The sequence below is a fragment of the Gallinula chloropus genome, assembly GCF_964237585.1.
Source record: "Gallinula chloropus genome assembly, chromosome: 6".
NCBI lineage: Eukaryota > Metazoa > Chordata > Aves > Gruiformes > Rallidae > Gallinula > Gallinula chloropus.
In genome coordinates this window covers 19,480,682-19,499,073 of record NC_140091.1, presented here as the reverse complement: position 1 = coordinate 19,499,073, position 18,392 = coordinate 19,480,682, and the positions used below count along the sequence as shown (strand labels likewise).

The following is an 18,392-nucleotide window of genomic DNA, read 5'->3' as shown; positions in this document are numbered from 1 at the left end:
TCCTGCCCTACAGATGTGAGACGCACTGCTACGAGGTTGGTGTCACAGGCCAAAGGAGGAGGGTGAGCAGACTGAAAGCAAAGAGCAACCTCCAGCTTGTCCCTGTCCAGCATCCTGCACATCACTGGCTTGTCAGGACGCTGCCCCCAAAACCTCTGCATGGACTCTGCCACTGGAATTGTTTCTGGGCCCTCCTTTTAAAATCCATGCCAAGGAGACTTGAGAGGACTGACAGAATAGACCAGATATGCTTAATGCCATCACCGCCTCCTTGGGATTTTATGCTTGGCAAGCAATCAGAGAAAATCACGTTTTATTCAGGTCTAGTTGACAATTCATGCCTGCACTGGCAGGGAGCGGAGCGGGATCCTGTTTTGAAGAGAAAGCAGCTTTGCTGTGTATAATATCATGTCTTAAATAAAATTGTAGGGATTAATTAGAGCTCAATTTATTGGTTTTCACAGAACGATAGTGTTTCCCTTACACTGCAAAAGGAAGTATCATCAGTCCATATTCAGGACCGAGCTAGGGGAAGACATATTACTTATGGCAAAGAGATTTTTGCATTACAAAACTTCAAGCAAAGCTGTTTGCAAACAACGGCAAAACTAACAGGTACTTTATCACATGGCAGCATTATTTAACATGCTCATGCTCACTGAGTTGCAGCTCCCTGAAAATAGGGATTACTGTCAAAGCTTGGCTCAAAATGGACTGGGTGGACACTACTATGATTACAGGAGCAATGTTATTCACATGGTTAGTCACAATTTGGTAAGCAGCAGATCTCTTCTGTAACTGGGGAAGTTAATGAGACCTCTAACATCTGAAGCCTTGCTAGCTCCATGATTTTATGATGCTGCTTTTTCAGATGGGGAAGATAGCATTGTTGACTGAAGCGGCACAGCATGACAGATACAACTAATGAATTCAACTCAGCTAAAGGAGAAGGGAAAACACTCTAGACAATGTAAAATCACAGAAGCCTGCCGTGGCCTTAAGTACAGGGCAACCTATTTTTCACTAAGTCTAGTTCTCCCGCTGGGCTACTGTGGAATGTAACACATGGTAACGTTTAATGAAAACAGTGAAGGGACCTTAAAAATAGTTAGGAAAAACTCTGCATATGAGCTTTTCCTTGCCTCATACACTATCTATTCCCAGCCCAAATTGCCAGCCAAAAAGTAAACAAAAAGAAGATACCAAGCAGAGCACTAAGATGGTCAGAAGTTACTGAGTCTTCCACCTTTCTGAAAAACAGACCGTCTGTTCATTGTAGTAACCCTACTGTAACTATACAATCTACTGACATTAGCAAGGATTCTTAACGTGCCTGAACCACGCTGTACGTCACTGCTTTTTGCCAGCACTAGCTGAACTGATCTGCTTGCACCAGCATAATTCCTCATATTGGCCACCGCACTGATCCATGGATAAGGATTGCTCACAGCAAGGCAAGTTTCTCCAAAGCTGATCAACCCAACGGGTTTGCATCGTAAAATTTAAAGCCTGCAGCTTATTAGAGACAGATGCAGAAAGAGGTATTTGAGTGCATATGCTTAACCTGAACCTAATCAGCTGTTAAGAGCAGTAAAAGTTTCGGTCCTGTGTCAGAATAACTTCTAACATGCCAGAGGCAGCCCCCACCCCACCCACCCACCAGTGTAGCAATAAACCCCCTTCCTTGCTCTCAGTCTGTGAGTGCGTGCGTACGCACACTGCGGGTAGATGTTGCCAAGTGCCCCTGGATGAGGAGAGATCGTTTTGGGCGACGCACTGAACCTTACCTGTCATCAGCATTGCGGAGAGATGGGAGACGGAAACTTGTGTTCCTGTCCAGCTTTGACTGACTCTTTGTCCTCTTGATGGACCCTTTCAGGCGTTTACTGAAGAAGCCCTAAAATGAGAAGTTGCGGAAGTGAAGCAGGGAAACCGATGCCAGTAATAAATCAATCAATGCACTGTCACTGAGGCCAAACTCAGCAGTGATTCCCGCTGACAACGATTACAGAACGTGCTGCACTGGGATTCCTGTGAGCAGGAAGAAAGGCAGGGCTAGATTGTCAATGACAGTTCCAGTATGTGATAGCTTGAAATTGCAGTAATTAGCACTACTCACATTACAGGCGCACTTCAGTGAATTCCAGCTATTATACAAGAGACCCAAAATCCCACAATTATAACTTAACAAGGAGTACTCTTAAATAGCAGCATTTGTTCCTATCTCCCCTTTATGTACCGTGTCTTTAAATCTTGGTCAGATTAAGAGTACAAGATGTGTTTTATTAGAAGCTTCTGTTGCACCCACAGTTGCAGCTAGGTTTTCCTTTTTAAGTTTAGACACAGCAGTTAAGCCTTATGATCATTTGTAATTCCAAGAGCCTCACTAGCCAGCACTGAAAATTTCAAAAGATTTCACTTATTAGCGACTTCAGACACCAGTTCTGGTGTTGTTTTGAAGCAAAGCTCAACTCAAAAACCTACCTGTGATCTAAAAATACTCTAAGTAATGTCTTCTGAATGACAATTGTTCACCAAACAATCACAGACCAAAGACAGGTTAGCTGGAGGGGATCACCCTGATCAATGTGGGTGTACTGCCAACACTAGGTCAGCCTAACTCTGGCTTTGTCTAAGTCTGCCTCTCTGGGCAACTTGGTCCAGTGCTGCATTACACTTCCAGTGAGAGACATTTTTTTCCTGTTCAACAAAAACCTCCCAAGCAGCAATCTGCAGCTTCTGGTGCCTCATTAGAGCATCTGCCACTACGGGGAAAAGTTTGGCTCCGTCTTCTTTGTAATCCCCCTCTCTGCTGCAGAGGGCTGCCTTCTAACACCCCCTTAGCCTTTTCTTTCCCAGATAAGCCCTCAGTCTCTCCTCACATTTCTCTCCTTGTAGTTATCAAGAGCTACTGCTGCTTTACCAGTAGCGTACCAGGAGTATACCTACCCACTGATACACAAAGGTGCGTGCATGTGGGGAAATCACAGGAATATTTCAACACCTGCCCATTTGATTTTCTCCTAGTGCCCTTTAAGTCTGAGCATAATATATAGTTTAAATAAACTATATTGTGTCAAAATATTTCCAGGGCTTGCAGACATACATGCACAGACATACATGCCACATTCTTTGGCATGATAAAGCAAACACAGAGGTTCTTGATCCAATAGGATTAAGAGACATTTTGTTGGCTGACTCTGTTCTGTGCCTTCCCAGGACAGCTGTGAAGAGCCATCGTTCCCTGCGCGCTGCTGTCACCCAACACATAGAGTGAAACCACATCTCTTAAGCATGTATCATGAGCTAGTTATAGGTCGGTAGAATTTGCTCAAAGTAAACATTCCTTCGGTGTGGATTGAACCAGGAGATCTGCAACTTACTTCAGTAAAGACCTAGTGACAGTGAGAGCCAGCTAGGGCTGGCCCTCCCTCCTGTCACCCTTGTTTTGCTAGGACATAAGTCAAGTACAGCTTCTGAATACATTTGCAAGGCAAGCCTCCACACACTCTGTGTGGGACAGGTGACAGATGTTGCCCACAGCTGCCTCCTGTAATGCAAAACTCAGCAAATTGAAGAGAAGCAAGGTCTCTTGTTCTTGCAGAACACCGACAAAGGAAGAGTGTTCTATTGGCTCCAGGTGACTCAGCCAGGCTGATGTGACTTGTTCATCTGTCAGACTCGTAAGAATTGGGCCGTCACAACAAAAGACAACTTTATTTCACACATTCGCAGAATCACAGAGCTGTAGGGGTTGGAAGGGAGCTCCAGAGCTCATCGAGTCCAACCCCCCTGCCAAAGCAGGGTCCCTAGGACAGGTCGCACAGGGAGGCGTCCAGATGGGGCTGGAATATCTCCAGAGAAGGAGACTCCACACCCCCCTGGGCAGCCTGTCCCAGGGCTCCCTCACCCTCACCAGGAAGAAGTTCTTCCACAGATTGGTGCAGAACTTCCTGTGCTCCAACTTAAGGCCATCGCCCCTTGTCCTGTCCCCACAGACACTGAGAAGAGGCTGGCCATGTCCCCCTGTGTCCCACACTTCAGATACATAACTGAATCTCTATATAACTGTGATATAATTAAATCTCAGTTATAAACACTGATCAGATCCTCTCTCAGTCTTCTTTATTTATAATCTTTCAGACTGAAAAATTTCCCATCTCCTACAATTAGCATGCTACAAAATTTAACCAAGGCATCCTTTCCCATAAAATGTTGGACCGAGTTATCTTTCAAGGTCCCTTCCAACCTGGGCTATTCTATGATTCTGCAGTGTTCAAAGGCTACCACCCTCCTCACATCAGTGGATGACAGGTTAATTCTTGGAAAAGGAGTTCCTTCCAAGCAGCAAAGCCCACGTTTGGTCAGGATCGAGACACAGGCTGCAAGCATCTCTAATCAATTTTCCAGTCTCACGCTTGCCTTTATCTTCCTGTACTTTCAGTGCTCCTTTTGAAACAAAATATATCCTCTTCCCTTTAAACAAGCACATCCTTCAGCCCCACTCGACCTTTCCTCATTCTGTTATTTGTGGTCCCTTTAAGTTCAGTTTGTCCCTCTTCATCTATACAATTCCCTCCTCCTTGAAACCCCACGATGCCCCTCACCATACACACTTGTAGGTGGGTTCTCTTCTTCCACTCATTCTCACTCTGCTTCTTTCAATGAATGGTCAAGCAAGCACACCCTGCTCAGTTATCAAGTGTAAAAAAACCCCACCAAATCCACAGAACCTCAGACCCACCCCATGGCCTCCTCTCCTCCACTGAGATTTGGCTAGTGATGTATTACAGACAGTGTATCCACACCATGGGATCTTTCCAGCACATGCAGATAGTCCTCTCCCAAACGCTTGTGTAGGAAAACAAGCAGCTCACACACACACACTAGAGCCTGACACGCGCCTGTCCATGGGCAGCACAGAGAAACTGGGATGCCCTGTAGGAAGATGCTGCAGGGTGCAAAGAGAGAGGGAGTCTTTTTCCTGCATGTGAAGGGAGAGCTACATTTGAGGCTGCCCTTCAGTTTCTGAGGCTTGTCAGCCAGCAGGCTTCTTACAGGCAAAAGCTACTATATTCTCCTGAAATAGAAAACAAAGCGGAGAAGAAAAGGCCTGATATCTTGGTACTGCAAAAAATACCACCCCCCCCCCCCCCCCCCCCCAAATCTACACAGTATGCTGGGGGAAAAGGTACAGTCAAAAGGGAGGAAGTGTTTTTAGCTCTGTGTGCCACTTGAACTCTACCCCATGCTCCTGCACTTTTCTCAGTCCTGGTATTGAAAAAGTGCCTTTGAGAAAACCCTGTAATCAATAGATGCTCTTGGGCTTCTCTCGGGGCCGTTGCTGGAATTCAAATAGAGGATGTATAGCACTTTCAAAGGCACTTTCAGATATTCTGACCTCTCAGCATAAAAGGTAACAAACCCAACTACAGGGATTCAGATCTGGTGGACCCTGGCTTCAGTCCAGTACCTCTCAGGCTACTCAAACTGCCAACACAAAACACCATGTTTTTCTCCCCTTAAGGGCAAATAAGACAAAGCTGACCCAAATCAGCCAAGGCTGAGAGAGGCACCGTGAATATTCATTTTTGTGTGCATGCACCAGTTTAAATTGGCATCGCTTTAACGTTAGTGAAACATGTTCTTAGTTTAATTCAATGTAATCTATTCCCTGGTTAAATGAATATGCTATCTGGGGTTGAATAAGGCTATCCAGAGTTGACTATCCAAAAAAAGAAGAAAAAAAGTAATAGGGTAGGAATGTACTTAAGGATAAAAATTATTCAAACCAAGAGTATACTTACTGGTCGTTCTCAAAAGACTTGAGAACATTTGCAATATTTGCTCTCTGCACCTTACCGGCAGTTCATGCAGGGCCAGTGCTTACAGATAGACAACCTGGGAGCAGCATGAAAAATTCACACGTGCCAGGACTGAGCAGAGCTTTTTGCCTTTCTCTTGCCAAAGGAAATGCTTTTAAAAACTGAATGCAGATATAAAAAAAGATGTAGTGATGAAAAACAGACTTCTATCTGCAATGATACCGTCTAACTGGAAGTTTTATTTCCTTTACCTTCTAGAGGGAACAAATGCTTGCCAATGCTAGCAACTGTGGCTCCCACCATCAAAAAGACAAAACCACCATCTTTTCTTATTGCTTAGGTGTTTTTCTTAAATACTTATTTGAACACAACATATGCTGATGTTCTGTTCTTATACCTAAATGTAATGACGCGCCTGAGCTTTAAGAGTCATCGTGCAACATCTTTTTTTGAAAGAGTGGGAATTTTACTGCTTAAACAAACACCCTCAGACAAAAAAGATGTGAACTTATTACCCAAGCTGCCAGAAAGTGTGAGAATATATTCTTTATTTAAAAAGTACAAAATATTTGGTAGGATAAATTGGCAAGGATGCAATTTGAAAAGATCAGTACTGTGTACACACGGTATTTTAAGAGGAGCCCTGTGAAAGAGTAACTGTAGAAGAACTGTGCCTTTATGCCTCAAGAGACAGATTTGATGGTCCACACTTAATGGGACAAAGCGTGGTACAAATTCCCCTTGGAATCACAGGTTTAGGGGAACAGGGATGGAAAAAGAGAGACGGGCAAGAGAGGAACAGAGCACAAGCAGGCACTCAATCAGGCATGTGGAATAGGTTCAGAACAGGTTCATTATCTCAGCCAAGACCAAACACTGGGCTATGAAATCCCAATGATACAACATCTAAAAATAATTCAGCCCCACTGAGAATTCTATTCATCGCATCGAGAAGTTAAGCAACTCATCCCTCTCAAGTGCCAAGTAAAAAATCGCCACAGGAGAAGCGATAAATTCCACAGGCTTTTGTAACTTCCCTCCATGTTTCCACAGAAACTCTGACCCCCAAATATTTTAAACTCGGGGATGGTTGTTGCTTAGGGCAGCTTTGGCTTTCAGAAATGCTCACTTCACACCAACATTGCCAGCTGTTTCTCTGTCCTTAATCTTAGCAGACCAGCACACGAACTGCCCAACAAATTCAGAGAGACCCAAGTCAGAACGACTCACCTCTTTGACTATTGCTCCCTACAGACACACTGATCCTTCACTTTGGAGAGAACAGCTCATGCATAATAAATAACGATTGTCTTTGTTGTTTTGAAAGTGAAAGGTTAAGTCAGCCATGAACTATATATAACAGGAATTATCCACCAATAAAATGCAATGGTATTAGTGGAAGTTTCAAACCACAAAAAAACCCACAGTAAAATGGGCAACAATAAAGGTTCATCTTACACACAGTGCTATGGCTTGCAGCACTGTTACCTACATTAGGTATTTCTGAGGACAAACACGTTGCCTTTTGGAGGCTTGTGACGCATCTTGAACATCTATAATTCGCTATGAGGAGCACTAATGCATTATTAATAACAGCAGGTGGGGAACTTCATTTACAGAGCGATGAGATTTGTTCTCTCTGAGGGGAAGGATTGGATGGGTACAAAGATAACACTCAAGTGACTACAGATGACAGCAGAACCACCTTGCAACTCCTGTGTGTTGTTAGTACACGAAGCATTTTAGTTCTTAAGTTGCTCACAAGCAGCTATCAAGAAGAAGAAAAAAATTGCAGCCAAGTGAAAATTCTCTCCTGTGCCAGCAACATTGCAAAGCTATGGGAAGCAGAGAAACAGGGGAATACAGCCAGGTTGTAAGGACAAAAGATACAACTAGCAGGATATTCCAAGGATTAGGAGCTAACAGGGTGAAGTTTACTATCCCCTGCAGAACAACAAAATGCCAATGTAACTAAGCAAGGAGGTGGAGGTGTTTATGAGCCCAGTAACACTCATCATTAAAACATTATTAATGACTACCTCAGAAAAGGCTCTCAGCCACTCGTGCAGTAGAAAAGCAGATGAAAACAACTTTACCCACACCTCGGTGGTAATATAAAGAACAAGACAGTGACTTACAACAGTCATATTACACCATCAACTCATCCAAAAAGCCTGGCACTCTGTTACCGACAAGGTGGTTCGCGCACAGGCACAGAACAATAAAAACCATGTTTGTACATTCAAATGAAGGCTGAAGCACAATAAAAGTCAAGTGGTATTATGTAAATCTGCCAAAGCTTCCACACTAATGCACCACTCTCTTCTGATCTTCTGATCGCAGCAAGAAAACCAGAGCAAAACTCATCTCCAGAAGTATAAACTGATTAAAGGCAGACAAGAGGGGGATTTACAAATGATATGTTTTAAAGACTGACTATTTATTTTAGAAACAAAAGCAAGAAGGGATTACAGATGTATAAAACAAATAGAATATAAATTAACTAAGCTCCTCATGTGCCCTGTTACATAAGAAAACCAAGGGGCAATTTAACATGAGAGGCAGTGCATTTCACTGATTGTCAGGAGACCTTTTCTAATGCTATCTATAAATCAGCCTATAGAATTTGCTACCACAAGATATTATACAGACAAATTTTTTTCAGCAAGATTAAAAAAGGATTATGTGTTTATATAAGGAAGAATAACATATGTAGCTGCATTAGTCAGGTTTAAAAATAACAAGAGTGAGTAATTATCATGCTTCAGGACACAAGCTGATCAACAGCAAGGATCAGGAAGATATTTTTCCCCTGATGGGATGGCACTGCAGATTTGGCCAGCTAACAATTTCAACTTTCCAATGAAAAATTGTCTATTGCCACAGGAGAGATGCAGAACAGGATGAACAAATTTAAGAACAGTAATAAGAAAACCAAGGAAACAGAGAGGATACCACAACAGGAATACATTTACAATGCATTTATTAATAAAATGTATCATAAGATTGCATATACTCCGTGTGATACGCAGTCAAAAGTACTGAAGGAATCAAGTTTCCAAGTCACTGGGAATCATACTTAAAAATTCATGAAGAAACAAGAGCTACCAGATAGTTGGGGAAAGCTACATCAGCTTTTCAGATCCCAGTACAGGAAGGTGTTTAGCACAGATGAGACTGGGAGCAGAGCCTGGATGCCTTGATGGGAGCTGTCCACATCAGGCACTAGCAACAAGGAAAGTGCACCCTTAAAAGCTGTTATCCAGGAATCACGGAAAAAAGTTCAGAAGTCTGTCTAAAGAACAATAACCAACAGCAATAGCCTCGAGGTGGCCTGTTCCTTCTAACACTTATTGTTTACCAGAGTGTTTAATCCCACAAAAGTTTGTCAACACCAGCTGCAGCTGGTGAAGCCTGGGGAGAAGTGATGGCCTCAAGCCCACCCTGCCATGGTTCAAGCAGCTGCGTTTTCCTCTTTCCCTCTTGTCAGGAAGGAAAGACACAATCACTTCCCCAACTCTTCAGTCCCCTGGCACACATCCAGCAAGCAGCCAGACACTTCAGAAAATCTTTTGACAATACAACATACATACTAATTGGAAAAATTAATGGAACTGAACTTTGGCAAAGTGAGGAACACAAACCTGAGAATTGGCTGCAGGAATATGTAAAAAGAGTAATTACGACAAGTGATAAGGTATCGAGGTAGGAGAAAGGGTCCAGTGGGATGTGGTGGGGATAGTGGCATGACTGCTTCTGTTTAACATCTTTGTTAATGATCTGGAAGAAAAGTTAAACAGCACATTAATTACACTGAGCTATAATAAATTAGGAGGGCCAGCAAGGACAGAGAAATAACACAAAGGGTTGTGAGCAATTAGAAACTGATAACACACATTCCTGTGAACTTTAGTACCAGAACTTGGAGAAGGGAATTAGAAACAGAAGAGCAAGAGCACTGATAAAAGGGCCAGAAGGACTGATTTACAGAGGATGCATTAATTAAACTTTGCATAACTTAGTATAAGTCGTGATACAGAGGTGAAGAACAGAACGAGCTGGTACACATTTAAATATTGTTAAACCAAGGACGGCTGGAATGTGACTGATGTTTAAAGCTTGAGACATTCACAGATTCCCTACATTAATTGCAGGGGAATAATATATAAAGTCAAGTTTACACCAAACTCAACCTGCTGTTGAGGCCATACAGACATTGTCACAGGCTGGATATCTGACTCAATGCTCAGGTTTGATGTAACGAACAAACCTGCTTTGGCAGAAAGATGTGACGGTTATATAACCGATGAATGGTATCACCCCAGAATAAAGATACAGATGAGAACTTGGTGAGCATTCTGGAGATGGAAAACTGTCCATTTACGCCTTACGACACAAAACTGGTGGGAAAACAGACAGCATACCTGAGCCATCACATCCCAGGCAAATGATAAAAAAAAAGAGATTCAAACAAATGTGTTACAGCAAGAAAAGACTAGAAAGTGGAAGGAAAAATGTTAATCTTACAACAGGGAAGACAGATTTGAGCACAGTCAGTTTTTCACGGAGGATGCCATGATGCCTCACGCTAACATAAATCAACAATTCCATCTCTGCATTGGTGCTGATGCAGAATTAAAAATATGTACTCATATGCCATCAGGTCACGTGGCCAGAAGAGATCAGAGTTGTCCTAACCTGGCAGCATGACGGTAGCAGAGCAGTGCTCTGGAGAAGCAACAATCTTGCTGACTGCATAAAAGATGAGGCTGGGCAGCCGCGAGATCTCATCAAGCTTTGACCTTCACTTAGACTGGCTGCATTGTCTTCTGTTCCATTTAGCAGTACTCTTAAAGAGCAAAGAAGCAGACAGTATTTCTATAGATCCCCTTATACCCTTGACTAGAAACAAACCAAGGAAGACAATCTGTATCAGTCTTCCCATCATATTCACCCAGGTTTCCTATAAAAATAATTTTATTTACTTTAAAGATTGCATTCTGGCTTTCCTGTCTCATTTGCCTCTCTCCTCTTTCCCCCCCCCCCCTTTTTTTTTCTTTCTAATAGCCAGCAGACGTGGCTGAATCATGTATTATTTGTAATACCAACTCACTAACAACCCTGCCTCAAAGAAACAAAAATTGGAGAGCACAATGTGAGCCTGAAGAGTGGTTTCGCAATTCCTCTCTACCCTGCTGCTACAGGAGGTTCCAGGATTTTGTTAATCTCCTGTTTACCCCGGTCACTCAATTCCAATGGCAGAGCTATGAGAGAATATGGTACGTTGCCGCAGTGCTACCAGGGCTCAACAGTGCATCAGTAGCGAACGGGATGCGCTGAGACTGAGACGCTCTGCCAGGACATAGTGTGTGTGGGAAGGGAAAAGCTGGTTTCTCGCCCACCTATGCGTCACGATGCCTACTTCTAGCCAGTTCCGTCTGCCTTCTGATTTGTTCAGTCAAATAATATTCATTATTAAAAATATGACTTTTTCCTATACATGTGTATCTATAAACAGCACCTGTGTCTGTATGTGAGAAGACATACTCACACACCTCCCCATCTCGAGTTTCCTACCTTTTGTGCCCTTCTGTTCTCTCTCAATATTCCTCCCAGATACGCTTGGAAATTGTCAAACAGCAGAACTGAACCTAGGTGAAAACTGATGCTTTAACTGCAGACAACGGTATTGGGGGAAATGGGTAAGAATAAGAAAAGGACAAGCACCACGAGCCCTTATCTCTGCATGTGTGTCTTGTGCTGCGCAATGTCAGCATTAGCAGAATCCACTTTATTCCCCTTGGTGGGAGATAACCAGAACAAACACATTCCAGATGCTGGACCATGAAAAGGTTAGTCCTGAGACTATCAGTATGTTTGTAACGACTGAAATTCTGCTTTTCACACAATAGCAGCTTTCAACATACATCTTTTCCCTCAGTGCACATGCAAGAGGTAGGAAGGCAAATTTCCTGAATTTTACATGTCAGCCCTTTAAAATAAATCCTTCACTGACCACTGCCAATGGAGAGGCTACTTAAAACATGTCGTGTTGAGGAAATGTTCGCTTAAAGGCCATTATGCTGTTATGAATCAAAATTCCAGATGCTAAACAAATGCCAATTAGCAGTATTAAAAAAACAGATGCCTTGTTCTGAGTGAGTACCACTGCCTGTCATTTGAAAGGGAAAAAAACCTGCACAGAACATGCTGGAAGCCCCTGTCCTATTGAGAAGACAGCTTTTAAATAGCTTTTCTGAGAAGCAAACTTAAAAAGCTGTAAAAGCAACTTATTATGAAAGTCTCAGCATAATTTTCCATCAGGATGGAAGAAGGTTAAGCTGTCCCCTGCCTTAAGCTGCTTTCTGTTAGAAATCCAGGCAGCGAGTGGAAGTATGGCACAGAGTCAGGTCCATGGAGAGAATAACTGAGACAGCACTACACTGCAGTTGCCTATAGCCCTCCAACCTCTACTGGCCTCCAGTGTTTTGGAAAAACAAAAATTCAAGTCCTCTTGGTATTAATCTCCATTAGATGTACAATAAATCCCTGTCAAATAAAGAGGGCCTCACACACACACAAATATAAAGCCACTATAGGCACCCCTTGCATCCTTTACTTGAAGCTCTTCTCAGGCCACCGATCTGAGACTTCCATGAGGCGCCCAAGTCGTCTTACCTACATCTGAGAGCTGGCAAATTCTTAATATAAATCAAAGGAAGAAACATGATTCCTCCCCATCTTATCACACCCCCCCCCCCCATTAGATGTGTGCCAATCCACAAAGTTAATAGGGTATTTTATTTCAGCAGCTTTGGCTTCAGCTCATCTGTATGCTTAAGCAATCTGACCTCTAATTGCAACTTGCTCTTTTAAACAGATCAGAAGTTGGCATGTTTTAAAACAGGTGATCTCAGCCCCCTCCTGTACCACAACCTGCTAAGGAGTAACAGCATATAAATGGGTCATTCAGAGCAAAACCTACAAAGCCAGAAGCCTCGCTCCTCTGAAAAGGACAGGAGGGTGCATTATGCTCCTGGGTATACAGGTGGCCAGGCAAAGAAGCATAATACCAGCTCCACATGGCACAAACGGCTTCTAGTTTGGTGGTTTTTTTGGTGCTTTGTGCCCAAGAAAGGCAGCCATGTACTGGCTTCCTGAGCCTATTTACTAGAGTCCTAAAAGCCCAATACACTGCCAGGGGAAAGAAACATTCTGCAAGGTTTTTGTTTTGAAATGGAGCAGGAGCAAGGCATTATTAGAGAAATATTAGAGAAACATTAAAACATTACTTAAAAGGATCAAAGTTAAAAAAAAAACCCTTAAAAATGAGGAACAAAGAAATGAGACATGCAAAATAAACAATACAGATAGTAATCAAGCACTTCTGATATGTAGCTTGCAGTTGTTAGACAAAGACTACGACAACACATGCATACATCTAAAGGATAAGGCAATTCCTTATAGATGAAGACAGGACGGAGAATTTCTTGCAAATGAAGATAAGAATAGCTTGGAGTTTTGAAGGCTCTCTGAATTCAGAAATTCTCCCAGAACTGTGTGGACCAGGAGTTCAGCATAAAAATCTCAGAACTTGATAAAACAGAATATTCTTGTGACAACTTCACACACAACCAGACCGAGACACCCTTTTCCCCAATATGATCCAGGAAACAGATCACTGAAGTGACAGAAGATAGTTCACAAAATCACAGAAGAGCTAAGGTGGGAAAGCACCTCTGGAGATTGACTAGTCCATCCCCCTGCTCAAAGCAGGGTAAACTACAGCAAAGTGGTTAGGTCCATGTGCCCAGTCTGCTTTGAACTACATCTCCAACAATGGAAACTCCACAACCTCTTCAGGCAACCGGTTCTAGTGTTTGATCATCCTCAGGGTGAAAAAATGTTTCTCTTAAGTTTAAATGGAATGTCTTCTATTTCAAGTTGTGCTCACTGCCTCTTGATCGAGGAGCCTGGCTCTGTCATCTTTACTGCCTTCCATCAGGTATTTATACACATTGCTACAATCTCCCTCCAAGCTTTCTCTTCTCGAGGCTAAGCAATATATTCTGCATTAACTGCTACTTCAGATATTCATTGAACTAGATGAAAATGTGATTCACAGTCTTTCAATGGACATCTACAGTTCAAATTTCGTTCTGGCATGGAAGTCTCTACGAAAGAACTATTCTTCACAATGAAGACAGTCAAACATCAGAACAGGTTGTCCAGCAACGCTGTGCAATCTACATCCTCGGAGGCTTTTGACACCTGACTGGAGAACACCCTGAGCAACCTGATAAATGTTGGCTCAGCTTTGAAGGAGGGGGTATAGATCAGAGGCTTCTGGAGGTCTCTTCCAATCTGTGTGGTTCCTATGTCTCTGAGAAGGGACCAAGTATGGATCCCCAGTATGTTCACTGCTTCCTTGGTCCCTTTTTCAGTTCCAATAAATCCTGAGTTTACAGGTTGCTTCAGATACCATGAATTCTATACACTCTGACCAATCTTAATACTTTTATAGTTTAAAAAGCTGTCATAAAATCCTTGGTGGTTTTTTTTTTAATTTTTAAAATGACACAATATAGGATTTAATCAAAACCCAAGTTTCACCACATATCTGGATCTAAAGTGGACTAGCAAGGGTGCTTAAAAGGGATGAATGCTATCTAAAGCAAGGCAGGAACAGATGCACTAAGGTATGGAAACCATATTCATGTCCATAGAGACTATATGAAAAAAGAATGTTCACTAGATAATTCTTCTCCTGTTTTTCCTGAGGTTTTACAGTAGTCAGATTGCTTGCCAAAAATAAAGAGAAGGGCGTGAAAATACTTGCAATATTGAAGTTAGATATCTCAAACCATGAACAAACATTGTTATAAAATTACCAAGCGGCTAATTTTAAGTTGAAGCATTTGCCCTCAGCCTGACAACAGAAAGGCCTTTGTGCTCTTGGATACTCTGACCAAAGACCGACACAAAAGAAAATCTGGGCTCTAGCTGAAAAAGTCTCATGCAGACTCACAGCCAACCAAACTCGTAACAAAAACTGAAGAGGTAAAGAGCAACTAACACACCTGCAGAAATTTCTTCGGCTTCTGAGCAAACCATAACGTAATTCCGAATTTCTAGGTACTTCTTTGGCATGGGGGAAAAACAACATGCTACCACCAACCCAAAGGAATTTTTTCCTAGTCAAAATTGAACATGTAATGCAGTCCCCGGCGGTAACTTCAAAAGTACTTATATAGGTCGCTGCCCACATTAACACTGATGTTTCACTACTTGCAACTTTAGATCAAGCTGATGAAAACAAGCAATCTGCCAGAAATCTCATTGATAATACCCGACAGCTGATAACAATGTCTCATGGTCAAATGGAAATATTAACGCAATACTCTTCTTCCCCCCACCTCCCTTCCCCCCCCCAACCCCCCTCCCGAGCTTAGTTAGACTGTGATATTTTAATCTCTTCCTATTCAATGAGAATAAATTCCTCCTTTGCAGGAAAGGCACACTTACTGGCACTTTGAAAGGAGAAGTATTAGAAGCATCCATGGAGTTGGTTTTCTCAGAGGTGCTGGTCCCGGAGATGCTCCGTCTGCGAGGAGATCTCTCTGCTGGGACCTCTAAGGAAGAGAAGAAAAAAAGGTGGTGAATGGGCACAGGGGGGTGGGGAATAGTCAGGTTTTATGCTCTATAGGACAGACGCCTCAGCAAAGTTTCAAGTGTGTTACTAAACTGCTGAATTACTCTCACCTATTTTTCTTGATCTTATTTAACCACTAAATTTCAATGGCATTTCCACTGGCAGATTCAAAGTTGTGAATCTGACTCAATTGTAGGAAATAGGCAATTAAAATAAAAATGGTGGCAAAGATCAGTGCCCAAACATATTTAATATTCTCTTACTTTTTATGAGAGCACAGAGAACTTGAAAGAATTCTTTTTTTTTAATTTTTTTTCTTTTAAATGAGCAATCTAGTAATTAACAGATAACTACAATCCAGATGCAGGGAAGCTCAATTTTAGTCACAGCTGAACATATTTTGGCAAAGGTCAAAGTTCGGTCTTATATGATCATACTGCTTGCTCAAACCATGCAACCAGCAGAATACTCACAACTGCTTGGGTAATATGACATATATATCTCTGCAGATAAAAAAATAGGTCAACTTCTCTTCATTTCGGCAATATGACCTTACTAAGATAGGACTTTGGCACCTTAAATTCATGCAGGCTGATGCGATGCGCACAAATATTCATAAAACATGCACTTACCTCTCCTTCTAGTATAAATATCAGGATAATAGTAAAGTATACACGCCATTAAAAATCTCTACACAAACACACATATGCCATAGATATTCATTGTTATATCTAGCTCGACACACACACACAGAGATGCATACAGATACCTTTATCACAACTGCTGCCCATCTCCAGCTCAATTGCCAGACTTAAAGGAATCCAGCTTCACAAAACATCCCCCAACACGGGGAGGGGAAAAAATCACTTCCTAGCAGAAAGTCCATTGTTATCTTCTGAATCTTAAAGAAAAGGAGTAAGCCGTGACTCCAGACAGTGACATTTTGACTCCTGCCGTTTTCCTTTCAAGAGACAGATGCAGCTTAAACTTCCGTTTCTGGACGCCTGGCCCTGGGGATCCGTGCTACTTCCACTTAAGAGAAAGCTGGGTCTCTCCGTTCCCCCTCCCTTCCCACAGCTTGCAGAGAGCAAGCGAGCGAGCAAGCAAGTGAAAAAGAAACACAGAGGACTGCAGCTATTCAATCAATCGCTCCGACTGCACATCCTCATTAGTTACTTTCAGGCTATTAACAGACGCCCAACTGCCGGCTTCCCTCTGCTACAGAGAATTTCACTGTATATCCTGATTCACAGCAGCAAAAAAAAGGTTTACAGAGATAGACTGCCAGCTGGTGCCACGAGAGCAGCGTTTTCCTCCAAACAGCCAAAGGAAAAACGAGAGAAGCCTTCTTCAGGGATAGCATTACTTGTGATGTCTTTGGATACTGGCTCTTGCTTTCACCAGAGTTACAACATGTATCTCCTGTAGATGCTCGAAGAACAACAAAATGGAGCATACTGCACGAGAGGCTAAAAAACCCGGACCCTGCAGCATTAGTGTCTCACACTGTAGATATTTATCTCTTAAAAAAACCCACCCCATACCGCTAACATTCAGCCTCTCGACCTCCTTGTAACCTTGGATGGGGAAAGAGCTTCCAAGAGGGAGAACAGCTTTGCTAAACTGGGCAAAGTAACACACAATGTGGCGACCACTGAAAAATGGGCAGGGCACAGACGCTCGCTGCCGACCATGAGGACGATGCACAAGCCCCGCTCGCAGCCACCAAGTAAATCACGGTCTGTCAAAGCTCACTATCGCTGCGATAGAGCGATACCGCTGCCGGGGAGATTCGGCTGATGAGCAGTGTCGGGCACTTTCTCTCACAGCTAAGGAAGCATCTCCTGTGCCAGTGCTGGAAGGTAAGTCCTTGTCAGGGCACTTTTAGAGAACAAAGCTCTTGGAACAGGGCCAGCGGCAGACCAAGAGGGTTTTTTTTGGGTAACGGTCATTCTCAGGAGCCTTTGCACAGGTTGCTAGTTTGACCTGAAGATGGGCTCTTTTACACCTCCAGCCTCCTCCCTCCGGTCTCTACTAAGGGAAACTTATTTCCTGCTGCACCTGTAAGTACTGTTCTCCCAAAGAGAGCTGTCTTCCGTAGGGTTTAAATTTAAACCATGGCTTCTGCCTTTCCCGCTGTAAATGTAATGAGAGCAAATGGGGGTGATATATTCACTTGGAACCGGGCTCTCAAGTGAGCACCTTTTATTTTACATCGAATAGTAACGCATAACGTAATAGGTTTGGCTTGTTCCACTTCTCACACGCAAGGAAATCACATCAAAGCTGCTTCAGTAATTTAACACAGTCTGTTAACTTGCTGAGTCACAAATGAAAACAGGAATGAAAACAGGAGCCTGAATTTCTCCGTTTTCAACAAGAGGTCCCGCAGGGGGGGCAGGTTGGGAAAAAGTTTAAGTTTAAACCAGAGTTGAAAAGCTGCCACAAGGAGCATGGCCACCTTGTTGCAGCCTCCTTGCCACCCCTCTCCCCCCACATCCACCCAGCAGCAATTTGAGTTCTCTGTGTATAAAACACCGAGATTCCATCAGTAAAACGAGTTTAGTCCGTTCTCAGCCCATCACAGAAACATACCAAATGGGGAAGGGAAAATGAAACGTTCACAAGGTGCCCGCAATAAACAAAAACTAAAACTCCTTTCCCCTCTCTTCTCATTCCCATAAACAGGAACAAATAAACAGTATGCTCCGTCCCCCAGAAAAAGGAGACCTAGATATAGCAAAACTGTCGAGTTATGTTAACTGGAAATCAAAAGCTAAAGCAGCCTGCTATGATGCCTGTAGAACTGTATTTTTGCTGAGTTGTGTAAAAAAAAAAAAATCTATACTGTCACCACCAGGCAAAAAATTAGACAGTTCCCACCCCTGCTCCACAAGATATGCTACAGGCTACTC

General features: G+C 42.8%; 1 protein-coding gene across 1 annotated transcript in view; it reads right to left on the bottom strand.

Annotated features, from left to right (window-relative positions):
- The window catches only part of RASAL2 (RAS protein activator like 2), a gene marked incomplete at its 5' end in the record, with an annotated part of 187,887 nt that overhangs the window by 35,593 nt on the left and 133,902 nt on the right, over window positions 1-18,392 (bottom strand). Inside the window, 2 exons of the mRNA XM_084265933.1 lie at window positions 1,788-1,897; window positions 15,351-15,457. Of these exons, the coding sequence (XP_084122059.1) occupies window positions 1,788-1,897; window positions 15,351-15,457 (217 nt within the window). The remainder of the gene's footprint in view (window positions 1-1,787; window positions 1,898-15,350; window positions 15,458-18,392) is intronic.